At 45.1% G+C, this 19,546-nt stretch overlaps 1 protein-coding gene across 3 annotated transcripts in view; it reads left to right on the top strand.

The window, feature by feature from the left end:
• Nucleotides 1–17,631, top strand: part of LOC121545323 (sodium/potassium-transporting ATPase subunit beta-1-interacting protein 3-like) — a 102,842-nt gene extending 85,211 nt beyond the window's left edge. The window contains exons 6-7 of one of the 3 annotated variants that reach the window (XM_041855741.1): nucleotides 15,839–15,923; nucleotides 17,440–17,631. In XM_041855741.1, the coding sequence (XP_041711675.1) occupies nucleotides 15,839–15,923; nucleotides 17,440–17,449 (95 nt within the window). In that variant the 3' untranslated portion in view covers nucleotides 17,450–17,631. Of the gene's footprint in view, nucleotides 1–15,838; nucleotides 15,928–17,439 lie in introns of those variants that run through there. The other 2 variants (XM_041855744.1, XM_041855742.1) reach the window with 2 other exon arrangements.
• Nucleotides 17,632–19,546: the final 1,915 nt, after the last annotated feature.

Raw genomic sequence — 19,546 nt, 5'->3', positions numbered from 1 at the left:
AAGGGACCAGGACGACTGATCCATGTAAAGGAAAGAATGAATTGGGCCATGTATCGTGAGATTTTGAGTGAAAACCTCCTTCCATCAGCAAGGGCATTGAAGATGAAACGTGGCTGGGTCTTTCAGCATGACAATGATCCCAAACACACCGCCCGGGCAACGAAGGAGTGGCTTCGTAAGAAGCATTTCAAGATCCTGGAGTGGCCTAGCCATTCTCCAGATCTCAACCCCATAGAAAATCTTTGGAGGGAGTTGAAAGTCCATGTTGCCCAGCGACAGCCCCAAAACATCACTGCTCTAGAGGAGATCTGCATGGAGGAATGGGCCAAAATACCAGCAACAGTGTGTGAAAACCTTGTGAAGACTTACAGAAAACGTTTGACCTGTGTCATTGCCAACAAAGGGTATATAACAAAGTATTGAGAAACTTTTGTTATTGACTAAATACCTATTTTCCACCATAATTTGCAAATAAATTCATTAAAAATCCTACAATGTGATTTTCTGGATTTTTTTTTCTCATTTTGTCTGTCATAGTTGACGTGTACCTATGATGAAAATTACAGGCCTCTCATCTTTTTAAGTGGGAGAACTTGCACAATTGGTGGCTGACTAAATACTTTTTTTCCCCACTGTATATATATATATATATGTACACTACCGTTCAAAAGTTTGGGGTCACTTAGAAATGTCCTTGTTTTTTTCCATTAAAATAACATCAAATTGATCAGAAATAGAGTGTAGACATTGTTAATGTTGTAATTGGCTATTGTAGCTGGAAATGGCAGATTTTTTATGGAATATCTACATAGGCGTACAGAGGCCCATTATCAGCCAACCATCAGTCCTGTGTTCCAATGGCACGTTGTGTTTGCTAATCCAAGTTTATCATTTTAAAAGGCTAATTGATCATTCGAAAACCCTTTTGCAATTATGTTAGCACAGCTGAAAACCGTTGTGCTGATTAAAGAAGCAATAAAACTGGCCTTCTTGAGACTAGTTGAGTATCTGGAGCATCAGCAATTGTGGGTTCGATTACAGGATCAAAATGGCCAGAAACATATAGATTTCTTCTGAAACTCGTCAGTCTATTCTTGTTCTGAGAAATGAAGACTATTCCATGCGAGAAATTGCCAAGAAACTGAAGATCTCGTACAACGCTGTGTACTACTCCCTTCACAGAACAGCGCAAACTGGCTCTAACCAGAATAGAAAGAGGAGTGGGAGGCCCCGGTGCACAACTGAGCAAGAGGACAAATACACTAGAGTGTCTAGTTTGAGAAACAGACGCCTCACAGGTCCTCAACTGGCAGCTTCATTAAATAGTACCCGCAAAACACCAGTCTCAACGTCAACAGTGAAGAGGCGACTCCGGGATGCTGACCTTCTAGGCAGAGTTGCAAAGAAAAAACCATATCTCAGTCTCCTGAGTGGCGCAGTGGTCTAAGGCACTGCATCGCAGTGCTAGCTGTGCCACTAGAGATCCTGGTTCGAATCCAGGCTCTGTCGCAGCCGGCCGCGACCGGGAGACTCATGGGCAGCGCACAATTGGCCTAGCGTTGTCCAGGGTAGGGGAGGGAATGGCCGGCAGGGATGTAGCTCAGTTGATAGAGCATGGCGTTTGCAACGCCAGGGTTGTGGGTTCGATTCCCATGGGGGACCAGTATAAAAAAAAATATTTAAAAAATATAGAAAATGTATTCAGTAACTGTAAGTCGCTCTGGATAAGAGTGTCTGCTAAATGACTTAAATGTAATGTATATTTACATTAACAGCTGTTAATATCTCAGACTGGCCAATAAAAATAAAAGATTTAAGATGGGAAAAAGAACACAGACACTGGATTTTTTCTTTGCAAGTCTGCTTAGGTCAGCATCCCGGAGTGATGCAGACAATTACATTGATGGAAGTTACAATCTATCTGCAAGATTAAAGCTGATCTACCACCTAAAAAAAAATAAAAAATAGACAGGAGATGAGGAATAGGAGAAAAGAGGAGATGAGAGGTGTGCCTGTAGCTAATTAAAACCTCCCTCAATCCCCTTGTACTCTCCTCCCTTCCTCCCCTCCCAGCTGGTCTCCTTCACTCTGTCTCCCATCCAACCATTTCATTCTCTCTCTCTCTCCCTCACACCCTTGACCCAATTTTATTTCCCTATAGTGTCCTCACATTTTCTTCACCTCTTCTTGGGATGTCTTTCAGTCCATCTTGACCTTTATTTGAACACCTGGCTAATCCCCACTTCCCTTTTCTCATTCACACTCTCTCTCTCTCTCTCTCTCTCTCTCTCTCTCTCTCTCTCTCTCTCTCTCTCTCTCTCTCTACATCTCTCTCTCTCTCTCTCTCTCTCTCTCTCTCTCTCTCTCTCTCTCTCTCTCTCTCCCCCCTCTCTCTCTCTCTCTCTCTCTCTCTCTCTCTCTCTCTCTCTCTCTCTCTCTCTCTCTCTCTCTCTCTCTCTCTCTCTCTCTCTCTCTCTCTCTCTCTCTCTCTCCCCCTCTTTCTCTCTCTCTCTCTACATCTCTCTCTCTCTCTCTCTCTCTCTCTCTCTCTCTCTCTCTCTCTCTCTCTCTCTCTCTCTCTCTCCCCCTCTTTCTCTCTCTCTCCACATGTCTGTCATCCGTTTCCCCAGCTGTCAGTTCTCATGGTGGTGGTCGGTGGATGGTAGTGTGAAAAACAGAGTGTGTTTTTGTCATCTGCAGTACAGTACTGCTCCCACCCACCACTGCAACATATCCATATTTTCTAGAATTGCCTATATATACTGAACGAAAATATAAACGCAACATGCAGCAATTTAAAATATTTTACTGAGTTACAAATCAGTCAACTGAAATAAATTATTTAGGCCCTAATCTATGGATTTCACATGACTGGGCAGGGGCGCAGCCATGGGTGGGCCTGGGAGGGCATAGGCCACCCACTTGAGAGCCAGGCCCACCCACTGGGGAGCAAGGCCCAGCCAATTAGAATTAGTTTTTTCCCACTAAAGCGCTTCATTACAGACAGAAATACCCCCCCCCCCCTCGTCAGACGATCCCACAGGTGAAGAAGCCAGATGTGGAGGTCCTGGGCTGGCATGGTTACACATGGTCTGCGGTTGTGAGGCCAGTTGGACGTACTGCCAATTTCTCTAAAACAACATTGGAGGCAGTTTATGATAGAGAAATTAACATTCAAATATCTGGCATTAGCTCTGTTGGACATTCCTGCAGTCAGCATGTCAATTGCACGCTCCCTCAAAACTTGAGACATCTGTGGCATTGTGTTGTGTGACAAAACTGCACATTTTAGAGGGGCCTTTTATTGTCCCCAGCACAAGGTGCACCTGTGTAATGATCATGCTGTTTAATCAGCTTCTTGATATGCCACACCTGTTAGGTGGATGGATTATCTTGGCAAAGGAGAAATGCTCACTAACAGGGATGTAAAGAAATTTGTGCACAACATTTGAGAGAAATAAGCTTTTTGTTCGTATGGAAAATTTCTGGGAGGTTTTATTTCAGCTCATGAAACATGGGACCAACACTTTACATGTTGCGTTTATATTTTTGTTCAGTATAGTTGGCTAATACAGGGGGGGTTGAAGAGAGAGATTGGGAAACAGGAAACTGGTGATAGGTGTGGAGAAAAAGGGAAAGATGAAAGAGAGGGAGTGAGAAGAGGTAGAGAGAGAGGGAGTGAGAAGAGGTAGAGAGAGAGGGAGTGAGAAGAGGTAGAGAGAGAGGGAGTGAGAAGAGGTAGAGAGAGAGGGAGTGAGAAGAGGTAGAGAGAGAGGGAGTGAGAAGAGGTAGAGAGAGAGGGAGTGAGAAGAGGTAGAGAGAGGGAGTGAGATGAGGTAGAGAAGGAGTGAGAAGAGGTAGAGAGAGAGGGAGTGAGAAGAGGTAGAGAGAGAGGGAGTGAGAAGAGGTAGAGAGAGAGGGAGTGAGAGAGAGAGACACACATCTGAAGAACAGCTCATTGTAGCAGTGACCTCATAGCCTTGAGGTCAGAGGTCACATTGAGGGTTAACCAATCAGGTGGCAGAAGGCGTAGTGGTGTAGTGACAGTGGTTAATAGAATGCACATTTACAACGGTTGTACACACAAGTTTAGTGAGTGAAATAACATTTTGAAAGAAAGCGTGTGTGTGTTTGGGGCGGTTGGTGTGGAAATACAACCACCTCTTCTTTGGTGGAGGTCACATACCAGAGATTCAGTGGCTGTGAATGTTTAGTGTCGCCCCCACCTCTCCCTGGCTCTGGGCGGTACTATCGCATAATCAATCACCCCTAAGTTATCCCCAGAGGGAAATACCATTCTGGTTGGCGGGAGTCAACTTCAAAATAAGTAATTGACTTTTCCCTCACTGCGGTTTCCCTTTTGGCTTTGTTTTTTGTGACCTCGCGGCCCATCCATCCGTTGTGTGGACAGTTGGCACATATACTGTTTGTGTAAGGGCGCAGGGGACAGACATTCACTTTGAAAAGCACACAAAGACACACAGAGAAAGTGTGTGTGTGTGTGTGTAAGTGTGTGCTACGTGCATGTGTCTTTGTACAAATAGATTGATAAGTACAACAACAACACACTGAATAAAAATGGGGGAAAGAAAAGTAGAAAAGAGAAGTGGCTGATTCAGTATTCTTTCCTAGTTTTAATTATTCAGTAGTTCTAGTCTGATCCTGGCTGCCTGGCTGGCTGGTTTTGGAAATTGAAAGCTGCTTTGAAACAGAGCTACACAGCCTCCAAGCCCTTTCTCTTTGATATTGTAATCAGCTCCATGCATGTGTACGTGTCTCCTTTCTTTTCAATGCTATGCACGCACATACACACACACGCACGCACACACACGCACACACACACACACACACACACATACACACACACACGCACGCACACACACACACACACATACACACACACACTAAAGTGCTATGCTCGCTTCATTTCCACACTCATTTGAAGTGTCAGATTAGACTTTGTTCCTTCACTGAGCTCCCCAGTCTATGTTCCTTCACTGAGCTCCCCAGACTATGTTCCTTCACTGAGCTCCCCAGACTATGTTCCTTCACTGAGCTCCCCAGACTATGTTCTCTCACTGAGCTCCCCGGACTATGTTCCTTCACTGAGCTCCCCAAACTATGTTCTCACTGAGCTCCCCGGACTATGTTCCTTCACTGAGCTCCCCCGACTATGTTCCTTCACTGAGCTCCCCAGACTATGTTCCTTTACTGAGCTCCCCAGACTATGTTCCTTCACTGAGCTCCCCAGACTATGTACCTTCACTGAGCTCCCCCGACTATGTTCCTTCACTGAGCTCCCCAGACTATGTTCCTTCACTGAGCTCCCCAGACTATGTTCTCTCACTGAGCTCCCCGGACTATGTTCCTTCACTGAGCTCCCCAGACTATGTTCTCTCACTGAGCTCCCCGGACTATGTTCCTTCACTGAGCACCCCGGACTATGTTCCTTCACTGAGCTCCCCAGACTATGTTCCTTCACTGAGCTCCCCAGACTACGTTCCTTCACTGAGCTCCCCAGACTATGTTCCTTCACTGAGCTCCCCAGACTATGTACCTTCACTGAGCTCCCCCGACTATGTTCCTTCACTGAGCTCCCCAGACTATGTTCCTTCACTGAGCTCCCCGGACTATGTTCCTTCACTGAGCTCCCCGGGCTATGTTCTGTTACTGAGCTCCCCGGACTATGTTCTCTCACTGAGCTCCCCGGACTATGTTCCTTCACTGAGCTCCCCAGACTATGTTCTCTCACTGAGCTGCCAGACTTCATCAGCATCGTTTTGCCAGCTCAAAGTTTTCCCTCTCTTTTCTCTCCATCCTTCTCCTCACTTCTTATCTTATTTTTCTCCTCTCCTACTCCTCCCTTCTCTCTTCATTTCCTCCTCGGTTCTTCTCTCTTGCATCTTTCCCCCTCTCATTCTCTAAGCAGGTGCATGGAATGATTATGTGTCAGGATCCATTTTATATCTGAAAATGTAAAGGGATCTATCTCTGGCTCTCTCTAATCAAATCAAATTAAATCAAATTTTATTTGCCACATGTGCCGAATACAACAGGTGTAGACATTACCGTGAAATGCTTACTTACTGCCCTTAACCAACAATGCATTTATTTTTTAATAAAGAAGTCAAATAAAACAACAACAACAAAAAAGTGTTGAGAAAAAAGGCTATATACAGTGGGGTACCGGTGCAGAGTCAATGTGCGGGGGCACCGGCTAGTTGAGGTAATATGTACATGTGGGTAGAGTTAAAGTGACTATGCATAAATAATTAACAGAGTAGCAGCAGCGTAAAAAGATGGGGTGGGGGTGGGGGGGCAGTGCAAGTAGTTCGGGTAGCCATGATTAGCTGTTCAGGAGTCTTATGGCTTGGGGGTAGCAGCTGTTGAGAAGCCTTTTGGACCTAGACTTGGTGCTCCGGTACCGCTTGCCGTGCGGTAGCAGAGAGAACAGTCTATGACTAGGGTGGCTGGAGTCTTTGACAATTTTGAGGGCCTTCCTCTGACACCGCCTGGTATAGAGGTCCTGGATGGCAGGAAGCTTGGCCCCAGTGATGTACTGGGCCGTACGCACTACCCTCTGTAGTGCCTTGCAGTCGGAGGCCGAGCAGTTGCCATATCAGGCGGTGATGCAACCAGTCAGGATGCTCTCGATGGTGCAGCTGTATAACTTTTTGAGGATCTGAGGACCCATGCCAAATCTTTTCAGTCTCCTGAGGGGAAATAGGCTTTGTCGTGCCCTCTTCACGACTGTCTTGGTGTGTTTGGACCATGATAGTTTGTTGGTGATGTGGACACCAAGGAACTTGAAGCTCTCAACCTGTTCCACTACAGCCCCGTCGATGAGAATGGGGGTGTGCTCAGTCCTCTTTTTTTTCCTGTAGTCCACAATCATCTCCTTTGTCTTGGTCACTCTCTCTTTTTCTCTCTCTGTTTTTCTTTCTTTCTTTCTCTCTCTCTCTTTCTTTCTCTCTCTGTCTCTATCTCTCTATTTGTCTCCCTCTCTGTGTGTAGTTATTGAAGGCAGGGTGAATAAGTTTGAGGTCTCTGGTTATTCCTAGCTGCCTCATTAAGCCAGGCTCTGGTTGATAAATATTCAGGCTCTGCATACCTCACCCACAAAGGAGAAGTGGGATACCTCACCCAAACAGGAGAGGTGGAATACCTCACCCATACAGGAGAGGTGGAATACCTCACCCATACAGGAGAGGTGGAATACCTCACCCATACAGGAGAGGTGGAATACCTCACCCATACAGGAGAGGTGGAATACCTCACCCATACAGGAGAGGTGGAATACCTCACCCATACAGGAGAGGTGGAATACCTCACCCAAACAGGAGAGGTGGAGTACCTCACCCATACAGGAGAGGTGGAATACCTCACCCATACAGGAGAGGTGGAATACCTCACCCATACAGGAGAGGTGGAATACCTCACCCAAACAGGAGAGGTGGAGTACCTCACCCATACAGGAGAGGTGGAATACCTCACCCAAACAGGAGAGGTGGAGTACCTCACCCATACAGGAGAGGTGGAATACCTCACCCAAACAGGAGAGGTGGAGTACCTCACCCATACAGGAGAGGTGGAATACCTCACCCAAACAGGAGAGGTGGAATACCTCACCCATACAGGAGAGGTGGAGTACCTCACCCATACAGGAGAGGTGGAGTACCTCACCCATACAGGAGAGGTGGAATACCTCACCCATACAGGAGAGGTGGAGTACCTCACCCATACAGGAGAGGTGGAGTACCTCACCCATACAGGAGAGGTGGAATACCTCACCCATACAGGAGAGGTGGAATACCTCACCCAAACAGGAGAGGTGGAGTACCTCACCCAAACAGGAGAGGTGGAGTACCTCACCCATACAGGAGAGGTGGAATACCTCACCCAAACAGGAGAGGTGGAGTACCTCACCCATACAGGAGAGGTGGAATACCTCACCCAAACAGGAGAGGTGGAGTACCTCACCCATACAGGAGAGGTGGAATACCTCACCCATACAGGAGAGGTGGAATACCTCACCCATACAGGAGAGGTGGAATACCTCACCCATACAGGAGAGGTGGAGTACCTCACCCATACAGGAGAGGTGGAGTACCTCACCCATACAGGAGAGGTGGAATACCTCACCCATACAGGAGAGGTGGAGTACCTCACCCATACAGGAGAGGTGGAGTACCTCACCCATACAGGAGAGGTGGAATACCTCTCCCATACAGGAGAGGGGGGGAGCGGAAGATGAATGGAGGAAAGAGGAGGACAGGAGAGAGAGCAGAAATACTCAGATACTTACCGCACCTGAGGACACACAGACACACACACACGCACACACACAGACACACACACACACACACACACACACACACACACACACACACACACACACACACACACACACACACACACATACAGACACTCACACACAGACACACACACACACAGACACACACACACAGACACATACAGACACACACACACACACAGACACATACAGACACACACACACACAGACACACACACACACACACAGAGACACACACACACACACTCACACACAGACACACACACACACAGACACACACACACACACACAGACACACACACACAGACACACACACACACACACACACACAGACACACACACACACACACAGACACAGACACACACACACACACATACACTCACACACACAGACACACACACTCTCCGGCAAAGAAGAACCGCAAAGGACAGAACAGTGAGCATCACACTCGGCTCAAGGATCAGCTTTATTTCTCTCAGGCCTTACTGTATGTTCCTATTAGCATGAGCTGGAGTGCTGAGTGTGTGCATGTGTATGCGCGTCCAGTTATCAGCATAGAGCAGACACCCAGTCGGAGCGAGTGGAGGGGAAAAGCCTCTTTGGAAAGTAGGTCAGAGAGTTACCGCATAGCATAAGCTTTATCCTAGCGTTAGCTTAGCATTAGCCTAGCGTGACGGCTAACTGTGGCGCTCCTCTGTGCTGACTCACTGTCTCAGTAAATCCCCTGGAGTCAAATTAGAAAAAAGAAGGGAGGAAGAGAAAGGGAGATAAGTAAACAGAAAATTGATGGGGGGAATGGACCTGGGGTGCGATAGGGTGAGATAAAAATGGATGGTAGAGAAGGAGTCAGTGGGCAACAGAGAGAGAGAGAAGGGAAGGAAGGAGAGGTGACTGGATGGGTGTGTAGACCTGTGATGGGAGCAGGTAGAGCGACATGGTGTTAGCATGGGCCATACCCCACTGTGCTTAGTCACTGTCTCAGTAAAGACCATCACCATCACAACCAGAACTGGCTCACTGGGCAGGGAGGAGGGAGAGGGAGGGAGGTTGGGAGAGAGGGAGGGTGGGAGGGAGGGTGGGAGGGAGGGAGGGAGAGAGAGAGAGAGAGAGAGAGAGAGAGAGAGAGAGAGAGAGAGAGAGAGAGAGAGAGAGAGAGAGAGAGAGAGAGAGAGAGAGAGAGAGAGAGAGAGAGAGAGAGAGAGAGAGAGAGAGAGAGGGAGAGAGAGGGAGGGAGGGAGGGAGGGAGGGAGGGAGGGAGGGAGGAGGAGGGAGGGAGGGAGGGAGGGAGGGAGGGAGGGAGGGAGGGAGAGATGGAAATAAAGAGGAGGGGGGAGAGAGGGGAGGGGGTGAAAGTAAGTTACAGTGAGATGGATGGATGCGGGTAACAGAGCCAGAGAGAGAGAGAGAGAGAGAAAGAATGTGCTAGAGAAAAACCCTACTAGAATCTGAAGTCAAATGTCTTCTGTTTGCTGACGATCTGGTGCTTCTGTCACCAACCAAGGAGGGCCTACAGCAGCACCTAGATCTTCTGCACAGATTCTGTCAGACCTGGGCCCTGACAGTAAATCTCAGTAAGACAAAAATAATGGTGTTCCAAAAAAGGTCCAGTTGCCAGGACCACAAATACAAATTCCATCTAGACACCGTTGCCCTAGAGCACACAAAAAACTATACATACCTCGGCCTAAACATCAGCGCCACAGGTAACTTCCACAAAGCTGTGAACGATCTGAGAGACAAGGCAAGAAGGGCCTTCTATGCCATCAAAAGGAACATAAAATTTGACATACCAATTAGGATCTGGCTAAAAATACTTGAATCAGTTATAGAACCCATTGCCCTTTATGGTTCTGAGGTCTGGGGTCCGCTCACCAACCAAGAATTCACAAAATGGGACAAACACCAAATTGAGACTCTGCATGCAGAATTCTGCAAAAACATCCTCCGTGTACAACGTAAAACACCAAATAATGCATGCAGAGCAGAATTAGGCCAATACCCGCTAATTATCAAAATCCAGAAAAGAGCTGTTAAATTCTATAACCATTTAAAAGGAAGCGATTCCCAAACCTTCCATAACAAAGCCATCACCTACAGAGAGATGAACTTGGAGAAGAGTCCCCTAAGTAAGCTTGTCCTGGGGCTCTGTTCACAAACACAAACAGACCCCACACAGCCCCAGGACAACAACAACAACAACACAACTAGACCCAACCAAATCATGAGAAAACAAAAAGAGAATTACTTGACACATTGGAAAGAACAAACAAAAAAACAGAGCAAACTAGAATGCTATTTGGCCCTAAACAGAGAGTACACAGTGGCAGAATACTTGACCACTGTGACTGACCCAAACTTAAGGAAAGCTTTGACTATGTACAGACTCAGTGAGCATAGCCTTGCTATTGAGAAAGGCCGCCGTAGGCAGACCTGGCTCTCAAGAGAAGACAGGCTATGTGCACACTGCCCACAAAATGAGGTGGAAACTGAGCTGCACTTCCTAACCTCCTGCCAAATGTATGACCATATTAGAGACACATATTTCCCTCAGATTACAGCGATCCACAAAGAATTCGAAAACAAACCCAATTTTGATAAACTCCCTTATCTACTGGGTGAAAAACCACAGTGTGCCATCACAGCTGCAAGATTTGTGACCTGTTGCCACAAGAAAAGGGCAACCAGTGAAGAACAAACACCATTGTAAATACAACCCATATTTATGTTTATTTATTTTCCCATTTGTACTTTAACTATTTGCACATTGTTACAACACTGTATATATACATAATATGACATTTGAAATGTCTTTATTCTTTTGAAACTTCTGAGTGTAATGTTTACTGTTAATATTTATTGTTTATTTCACTTTTGTTTACTATCTACTTCACTTGCTTTGGCAATGTTAACACACGTTTCCCATGCCAATAAAGCCCTTAAATTGAAAAATTGAATTGAAAGAATGTGAGGGTAAAGTGGGAGACATTGGACGATGGCGGGAGGGAGTGTGCAAATAGTGAATGAGATGGAAAAATTGGGACACAGCCTTATGATGAATTCTCTTTAAAGCCAATGGTCTGTAGTGCAGTAGCTAAGTGGCAGCATATCCTTCATCATTAGTTTATTGGCACATGTCCGGTTTCCATGGCCGGTTTCCCTTTGTATAAACTTTGACACAGGGCCAGTTTCCATTGATATTAACTGTATTGGCAGGGGCCTGTTTCCATAGGGATTCTTTGTCAGTCGTCCCCAATGCATGGTGATCACTCTGTTACCACGGTGATGTGATGGGCAGCTTCATTCCCTCCTTCACTCTTTGTGCTGATGACAAAGTTAAACACAAAACAGCACTTACACACACTCACTCCCTCCCTCCCTCTACACACTGTAGAGAACATAGCATAGACTCTGATGCATGGCCAGGGAACCCCCTCAGAAGTGCATTCAGGCAGCAAATGTGTGTGTGTTTGAGCATGTGCATGCGTGCATCAGGGCTCCAGCCATGACTGCGTTTTTGATCTTATCATGACCAGGTCCACAGACAGACTCAGTGGTCCAGCCCTGTCATTCTCTCCTCCCTTGTCTCTCTTTTGTTCCCCTCTTGTCCTCTAACACTCACCCCATCCATCTCTCTCCTGCCATGTTCCATGTTCTCTCTCCTGCCATATTTTTCCACTCTGTTCTTTATATCTGCTTCTCTGTGTTTTATCTCCTTTTATCTCAGTCTGTCTCCACCCTATCCTCTCTCTCTCTCTCTCTCTCTCTCTCTCTCTCTCTCTCTCTCTCTCTCTCTCTCTCGCCCTCTTCTTCCTCTCTCTCTCTTTCTCTCTCTCTATCTCTCTCTCGCCCTCTTCTTCCTCTCTCTCTCTCTCTCTCTCTCGCCCTCTTCTTCCTCTCTCTCTCTCGCCCTCTTCTTCCTCTCTCTCTCTTTCTCTCTCTCTATCTCTCTCTCGCCCCCTTCTTCCTCTCTCTCTCTCTCGCCCTCTTCTTCCTCTCTCTCTCTCTCTCTTGCCCTCTTCTTCCTCTCTCACTCTCTCTCTCTCGCCCTCTTCTTCCTCTCTCTCTCTCTCGCCCTCTTCTTCCTCTCTCTCTCTCTCTCTCTCTCTCCCCTCTTCTTCCTCTCTCTCGCTCTCTCGTCTCCCTCTCTCTCTCGCCCTCTCTCTCTCCCTCTCTCTTTCTCTCCTCTCCCTCGTCTCCCCCTCTCTCTCTCTCTCTCTCTCTCCTCTCCTTCGTCTCCCTCTCTCTCTCCCTCTCTCTCCTCTCCCTCATCTCCCTCTCTCTCTCTCCCTCTCTCTGTCTCTCCTCTCCCTCTTCTTCCTCTCTCTCTCTCTCTCTCCTCTCCCTCATCTCCCTCTCTCTCTCTCTCTCTCTCTCTCTCTCTCTCTCTCTCTCTCTCTCTCTCTCTCTCTCTCTCTCTCAATTCAATTCAATTCAATTTGTTTTATTGGCATGACATAACAATGTACATATTGCCAAAGTGTACTTTGGATATTAAGTGATACATTTACAATGTTAACGTAACTTAAATTATAATAATCAAGACTGTCAATGGGACAACAGTAACAACAATAATCAAGGGTCAAAATAACCATACATTGAACAATAACAATAACAATGGTATAGAGGAATGTAGTGCGCTGCCAACCCACAGCTCTCTGTGTCCTCCCCCAGCAGGACGGGTAGCCTATTCTCATCAGAGAGGTCTTTGAAACCAGGAATAAGGTTTTCAAATTTGGGGAAATTACACTCTCTAATTGTTTTATATTATTGACATTTTGTCAGGAAATGCAGCTCTGTCTCGGGTTCTGCTGTGGTGCAGTGGCTACATGGCCTTTCCTCTACAGGGAGCCAGGTTTTCCTCTCTCTCTCTCTCTCTCTCTCTCTCTCTCTCTCTCTCTCTCTCTCTCTCTCTCTCTCTCTCTCTCTCTCTCTCTCTCTCTCTCTCTCTCTCTCTCTTTCTCTCTCTCTCAGAAAGGCAATGTGAGAGGTAGTTATAGACAGTTAGATAGATGGTCCATGTCTCTGTTAGTTAAACGTAACCCCTGTGACGTTAAACATTTCCTCTCCGTAGTAAAAACAGTAATCTCCCTACATTACTGCTTATTTATTTACTCCACATGAACGCATTGAGCCACATACCTGCCATATCTGGCATGCTTTCATGTAGAGGTGGTACGGTCAACTCTGCTCGCATGATGAGTAGCCTTACCTTGCTTGAGACCTGAAGACTTGGCCTTGGCTTTAGCTCAGTGGAATAACATCTGAGCAGTGAGGACGACCCAGATTCAATACTAGTGTGTAACGCTGGGATCCGTTCATTTTTCAAGACTGCTCTGCACACCACACTAAATCTACAGTAGGTGAACACCTTCAGTTGATTAAAGATATACAGCACTGGGAGAGATTACTTCTCACATTCAATATAAAACCTATTTCCTGGTCGCTACTCTACACTGCCACAAAGGTTAGTACATGTATCACTGGAACAGCATGAAAACAGCTGTATTTGAACCATATTTAGTTCAAATTCATTTACACATCACAATTATATCACAACCCCTGTCTACCAGCTCTCACGTCAGAATTAGATGTTGGTCCATGTTTCTCAAACGTCAAATTTCGAAGTGTTTAAGGTTAAGTTTAGGCATTAGTTCTTAATTTCTAAGGTTAGGGTTAAGTTCAGGCATTAACTCCAAATTCTTAAGGTTAGGCATTTACTTTGAATGGTTAAGGTAAGGGTTAAGGTTTGGGATAGGCTTAAAACAAAAATATCAAAAACAACTTTCTATCGCTTGATTTGAATTTGAAGCCTTTGGAATCAGAAGCTGATGCTTACGCCCATTCACCATCCCCGTCCACAACACCCTAGCAAATCCGAAACCTGTGGTCCTCTGTAGCTCAGCTGGTAGAGCACAGCGCTTGTAACGCCAAGGTAGTGGGTTCGATCCCCGGGACCACCCATACACAAAAATGTATGCACGCATGACTGTAAGTCGCTTTGGATAAAAGCGTCTGCTAAATGGCATATTATTATTATTATTACTTGAAGGTAACAGCACTCACTGTTGCCCCCTTGTGGCTGGTTTCCACGTCATCTCATGACGTCCTCAGACATGGATGGACATCGAATACTGACTTGTATCACGGGTGACCTGGCTGGTCTGGCACAGTGTGGTTTTCACAGTCACTATCTCGCTCGATCTCTCCCATACCCTCTCTTTCTTTATCTCTCGTTCTCCCTTTTTTCTCTCTCGCTCTGTGTCTTGCTGTTCTGCTATGCAGGAGATCAGGGGGAGAGAAAATGACATCCATCATTATCTCTTAACCTTATTCTTCAGCACACTGCTTATCAAGGCAGGACATGGAACCCTGATTGCTTGTAATAAGAAAATCACTTGCCGTGTGCGTGCATGTGTGCGTGTGTGCATGCGTCCGCACGCGTGTGTGTGTTTAACCTTAGTTTGTGTCACTCACCTTACTGGAGCGGCCACTCAGCCTGTGTGTGATGGACCAACTCCAGTGGCTGGACTTGGGCTCTGTATATCGCAAACTGAGAATCCCAAGGAGCCGGAATGGAGACAGAGGAGAGGAGCATGTTAACTTGTCACTCCTCTTTTTGAATAATCTGCTGATAACTAGCCCCATCAGGAACTATAGTTAATGCAATGAACTTCAAATATTCTATTTGCCTATTTTTATTTCTTATAAAATAACTGTTCAAGAAAGTGGAGCCACTTCCGGATTAGTTATCTTCATGAAACACCACCAACATTACGATCCTGCTCTAACGATGTGTCAGATTCCCTGCATCCTGTTGTTTACTGGGCTCTTGTATCCATGGTGATAATAAATGCACATTCTGTTTTCACACACGCTCCTTTAACCTAATCTCATTGGCCCTGTGTCAGTCAGAGTGAAAAGCATAACACACTATTGCCAAAGCAAGTGAAGTATATCTCTTTCTCTTTCTGTCTCTCTGTCTCTCTCTCGCTCTCTCCATCTCTCTCTCTCTCTCTCTCACTCTCACTCTCTCTCTCACTCTCACTGACTGTTTGCTCCGCTCTGTACTTCTCTTTTCTGAGTAAATAAACAGAGAGTTGGTCTCTCGGTCAGTCACTTAGTGGTCACCCTCTGTGTTTCCGCGATAAAGACCTTATTTTGACTCTCACCTCGTCCCCTACGCTCACAGAAGTGTGCCTCTGCCTCAGATAGTGCCACTAGTCAATAGAAATATGGAAAGTGTGTGTGTTTATGGAACATCAAAGAGCTAGCTGAAATGCCACATCTCCATCTGTTTTTGGCATGCCAACACATTCTAACCTTTGACCCCTCTCATACTGTAGGTCTACCTCTCTGTTTTGTTTTCTCTTCACTTTCATTTGTTTTCTTCCATTCATTTATTTTGAGAATCCATTTTTGTCATTTGATGTCGTTTCATTTATATTTCTTTCTGCCCATCACTTTCTGTATGTCATGTTCTGATTTCATTTGTAATTTTTTGCATTTGATCCTTTTGTTTTCAGTTGATTTTGTTGGTGGATTTGACCCATTCCCCCTCTACCATGTCAATGAGAAACCATCCCATCTCCTCTTAAAGCCCATGTACCTGTAAGTACGTGTGTGTGTTTGGCCTGTGTGTGTTTCTCTGCGGCTAGTCTTTGATATTAATTAAGATGAAACTTCTCTTCGTTAACACAGCATTAATTGGAATAAGCCCTTAATTACTCCACTTTAATAAGCGTTTCAGCTTTTGCCTAACGAGCAAGTAATTAAAAATGACAGTGGATAGATGGTGCCATGGTGTGATGTCATAGGGTTCAAGGGCATTTTATATGGACCCAGAGAAAAGAGGACAGAACTATGGACTGTCTCAAATGGAACCCTATTCCCTAAAATATAGTACACTACTTTTGGCCAGTGATAAAGATATGTGGCTCTGGCAAAAAGTTGTGACATTTATGGGGAATAGGGTGTCATTTAGGACATGTTGGTAAGTGTTAGTACTTTTTCTTCGCGAACACGTTTATTCTCATGTTCTCTATCCCTCACTCCCAAAAAGAGCAGCCGTCTCCTGCTACTGTATGCCCACATAAGGCTCCTTTTCTGGGGGGTGGGAAATTTGAGAAGTAGGCTGGTGTGTGGAAGTCTAGAGTTTGGGTTTCCTGTCTGATCCTGTTAACCATACACTCAAAGACCTGAACATACCAGCTCAGGGTGTTTTCATTGAAGATTAGCCCATATCAAATTAATCAAGCTTTGAATTGTATAGGTTTATGTTATTGTGTCATGGCAGAATATTCTTCTGTGACTCGTATAAACTTTCTTTGTGTTTCTGCTAGCTCTGCTAGGGAGAATGAATAAGTCTGACTGGAGTAAACAACACTATTAAACCTGCTATATCCTGTCTGAGGGCTAAGGGGAATATGTAGGTTGGTCATGTGTGTGTGTGTGTCTGTGTGCACGTGCGAATGGTTACATGGGTGTGTGCGTGCATTTATGCACATAGACACACCACAGATTAGAGACTCTGCCTTTTAACCACCATCCCAACTTTCATTTGAATGATATATTAAATTATGCAGGAAGCGTCATAACAATATGTGCAGTGGTGGCAGCTAGCCTAACGGTTAAGAGCATTGGGCCAGTGACTGAAAAGTCGCTGGTTTGAATCCCTGAGCAGACCAGGTGAAAAATCTGTCTGTGCCCTTGAGCAAGGCATTTAACCCTAATTGTTCCAGGATCATCATCAATAATGGTTGATCTCTGGCCATGACTTCACTCTCCGAGGGTGTCTCTAAGGGAGTGGGATATGCATACAAATAATTTGCAATTTACACACGTGTGAAACAGGACAAATGTAAGCACCCACCTATTTATTATTATTTTGTATTATTAATTTTTTTGTTCCTGAGCCCAAATGGAAGTGAATATATTATTAGCCTGCAGGACACCTCTCCTGACAGCTTCATCAGCTCTGTTGCAAATAAAACGGCAAGAAAGTTTTACCCTCCTCTAACACTAGGGATATATAGCCTCGGTCTCAATAAATGTACCGGGTGTGTGTGTGGGAGTGTGTTTCTCACTGGTCACCCACTCACTGACTCCTGTGTTCTATCTCCTCCAGGTCTACGTAAATAGGGCGTGAGGCGACACCATGGTTTCCCATGGAAACAAAATGGCTGCTCTGACTGACACAACAACAGTCCCAGAATGCACTGCAGCAGGCCAGACATTCCTCTGATTCTCTACTTCTCAATTTAATCTCTTCAGTACTTCAAACATGTAAATTACTGGTGTTCTGTGTAGTAATGGGATGGAGGGGATAGGATTAGGGTTGGGGGATGGGGAAGGAGGGAGGGGGCGGGGGTAATTACAGTGTAAAATGGGCCTGAACTCTTTCTGTGTACTCAAATATCAATTATTTATCTAGAACTACAAACGGCAACCAACAACAGAGATTTACAGTACCTGCTGTTAATGGCTGTATTTCTGTCCATCGTTCAGAACTAGTGATCTACAGTATGTCAAGATCATAGCTACAGTTGAAGTCGGAAGTTTACATACACCTTAGCCAAATACATTTAAACTCTGTTTTTCACAATTCCTGACATTTAATCCTAGTAAAAATTCCCTGTCTTAGGTCAGTTAGGATCACCACTTTACTTTAAGAATGTGAAATGTCAGAATAATAGTAGAGAGAATTATTTATTTCAGCTTTTATTTATTTCATCACATTCCCAGTGGGTCAGAAGTTTACATACACTCAATTAGTATTTGGTAGCATTGCCTTTAAATTGTTTATCTTGGGTCAAACATTTTGGGTAGCCTTCCACAAGCTTCCCACAATGAGTTGGGTGAATTTTGGCCCATTCCTCCTGACATAGCTGGTGTAACTGAGTCAGGTTTGTAGGCCTCCTTGCTCGCACACGCTTTTTCAGTTCTGCCCACACATTTTCTATAGGATTGAGGTCAGGTCTTTGTGATGGCCACTCCAATACCTTGACTTTGTTGTCCTTAAGCCATTTTGCCACAACTTTGGAAGTATACTTGGGGTCATTGTCCATTTGGAAGACCCATTTGCGACCAAGCTTTAACTTCCTGACTGATGTTTTGAGATATTACTTCAATATATCCACATAATTTTCCTTCCTCATGATGCCATCTATTTTGTGAAGTGCACCAGTCCCTCCTGCAGCAAAGCACCCCCACAGCATGATGTTGCCACCCCCGTGCTTCACGATTAGGATGGTGTTCTTCGGCTTGCAAGCTTTCCCCTTTTTCCTCCAAACATAACGATGGTCATTATGGCCAAACAGTTCTATTTTTGTTTAATCAGACCAGAGGAGATTTCTCCAAAAAGTACGATCTTTGTCCCCATGTGCAGTTGCAAACCGTAGTCTGGCTTTTTTATGGCGGTTTTGTTGTGGAGCAGTGGCTTCTTCCTTGCTGAGCGGCCTTTCAGGTTATGTCGATATAGAACTCGTTTACTGTGGATATAGATACTTTTGTACCTGTTTCCTCCAGCATCTTCACAAGGTCCTTTGCTATTGTTGTGGGATTGATTTGCACTTTTCGCACGCTGCGTGGTCCCATGGTGTTTATACTTGCGTACTATTGTTTGTACGGATGAACGTGGTACCTTCAGGCGTTTGGAAATTGCTCCCAAGGATGAACCAGACTTGTGGAGGTCTACAATTTTCTTTCTGAGGTCTTGGCTGATTTCTTTTGATTTTCCCATGATGTCAAGCAAAGAGGCACTGAGTTTGAAGGTAGGCCTTGAAATACATCCACAGGTACACCTCCAATTGACTCAAATTATGTCAATTAGCCTATCAGAAGCTTCTAAAGCCATGAAATCATTTTCTGGAATTTTCCAAGTTGTTTAAAGGCACGGTAAACTTCTGACCCACTGGAATTGTGATTAAGTGAAATAATCTGTCTGTAAACAATTGTTGGAAAAATGACTTGTGTCATGCACAAAGTAGATGTTCTAACCGACTTGCCAAAATTATAGTTTGTTAACAAGAAATTTGTGGAATGGTTGGAAAACTAGTTTTAATGACTCCAAGTGTAAACTTCCGACATCAACTGTAAATATATATACAGTACCAGTCAAATGTTTGGACACACCTACTCATTCCAGCGTTTTTCTTTATTTTTACAATTTTCTACATTGTAGAATAATAGTGAAGACATCAAAACTGTGAAATAACACATATGGAATCCTGTAG

Source organism: Coregonus clupeaformis, chromosome 30 (assembly GCF_020615455.1).
Source record: "Coregonus clupeaformis isolate EN_2021a chromosome 30, ASM2061545v1, whole genome shotgun sequence".
Lineage (NCBI taxonomy): Eukaryota > Metazoa > Chordata > Actinopteri > Salmoniformes > Salmonidae > Coregonus > Coregonus clupeaformis.
The sequence above is the reverse complement of the archived record's forward strand: the minus strand, read 5'-3'. Positions and strand labels throughout refer to the sequence as shown.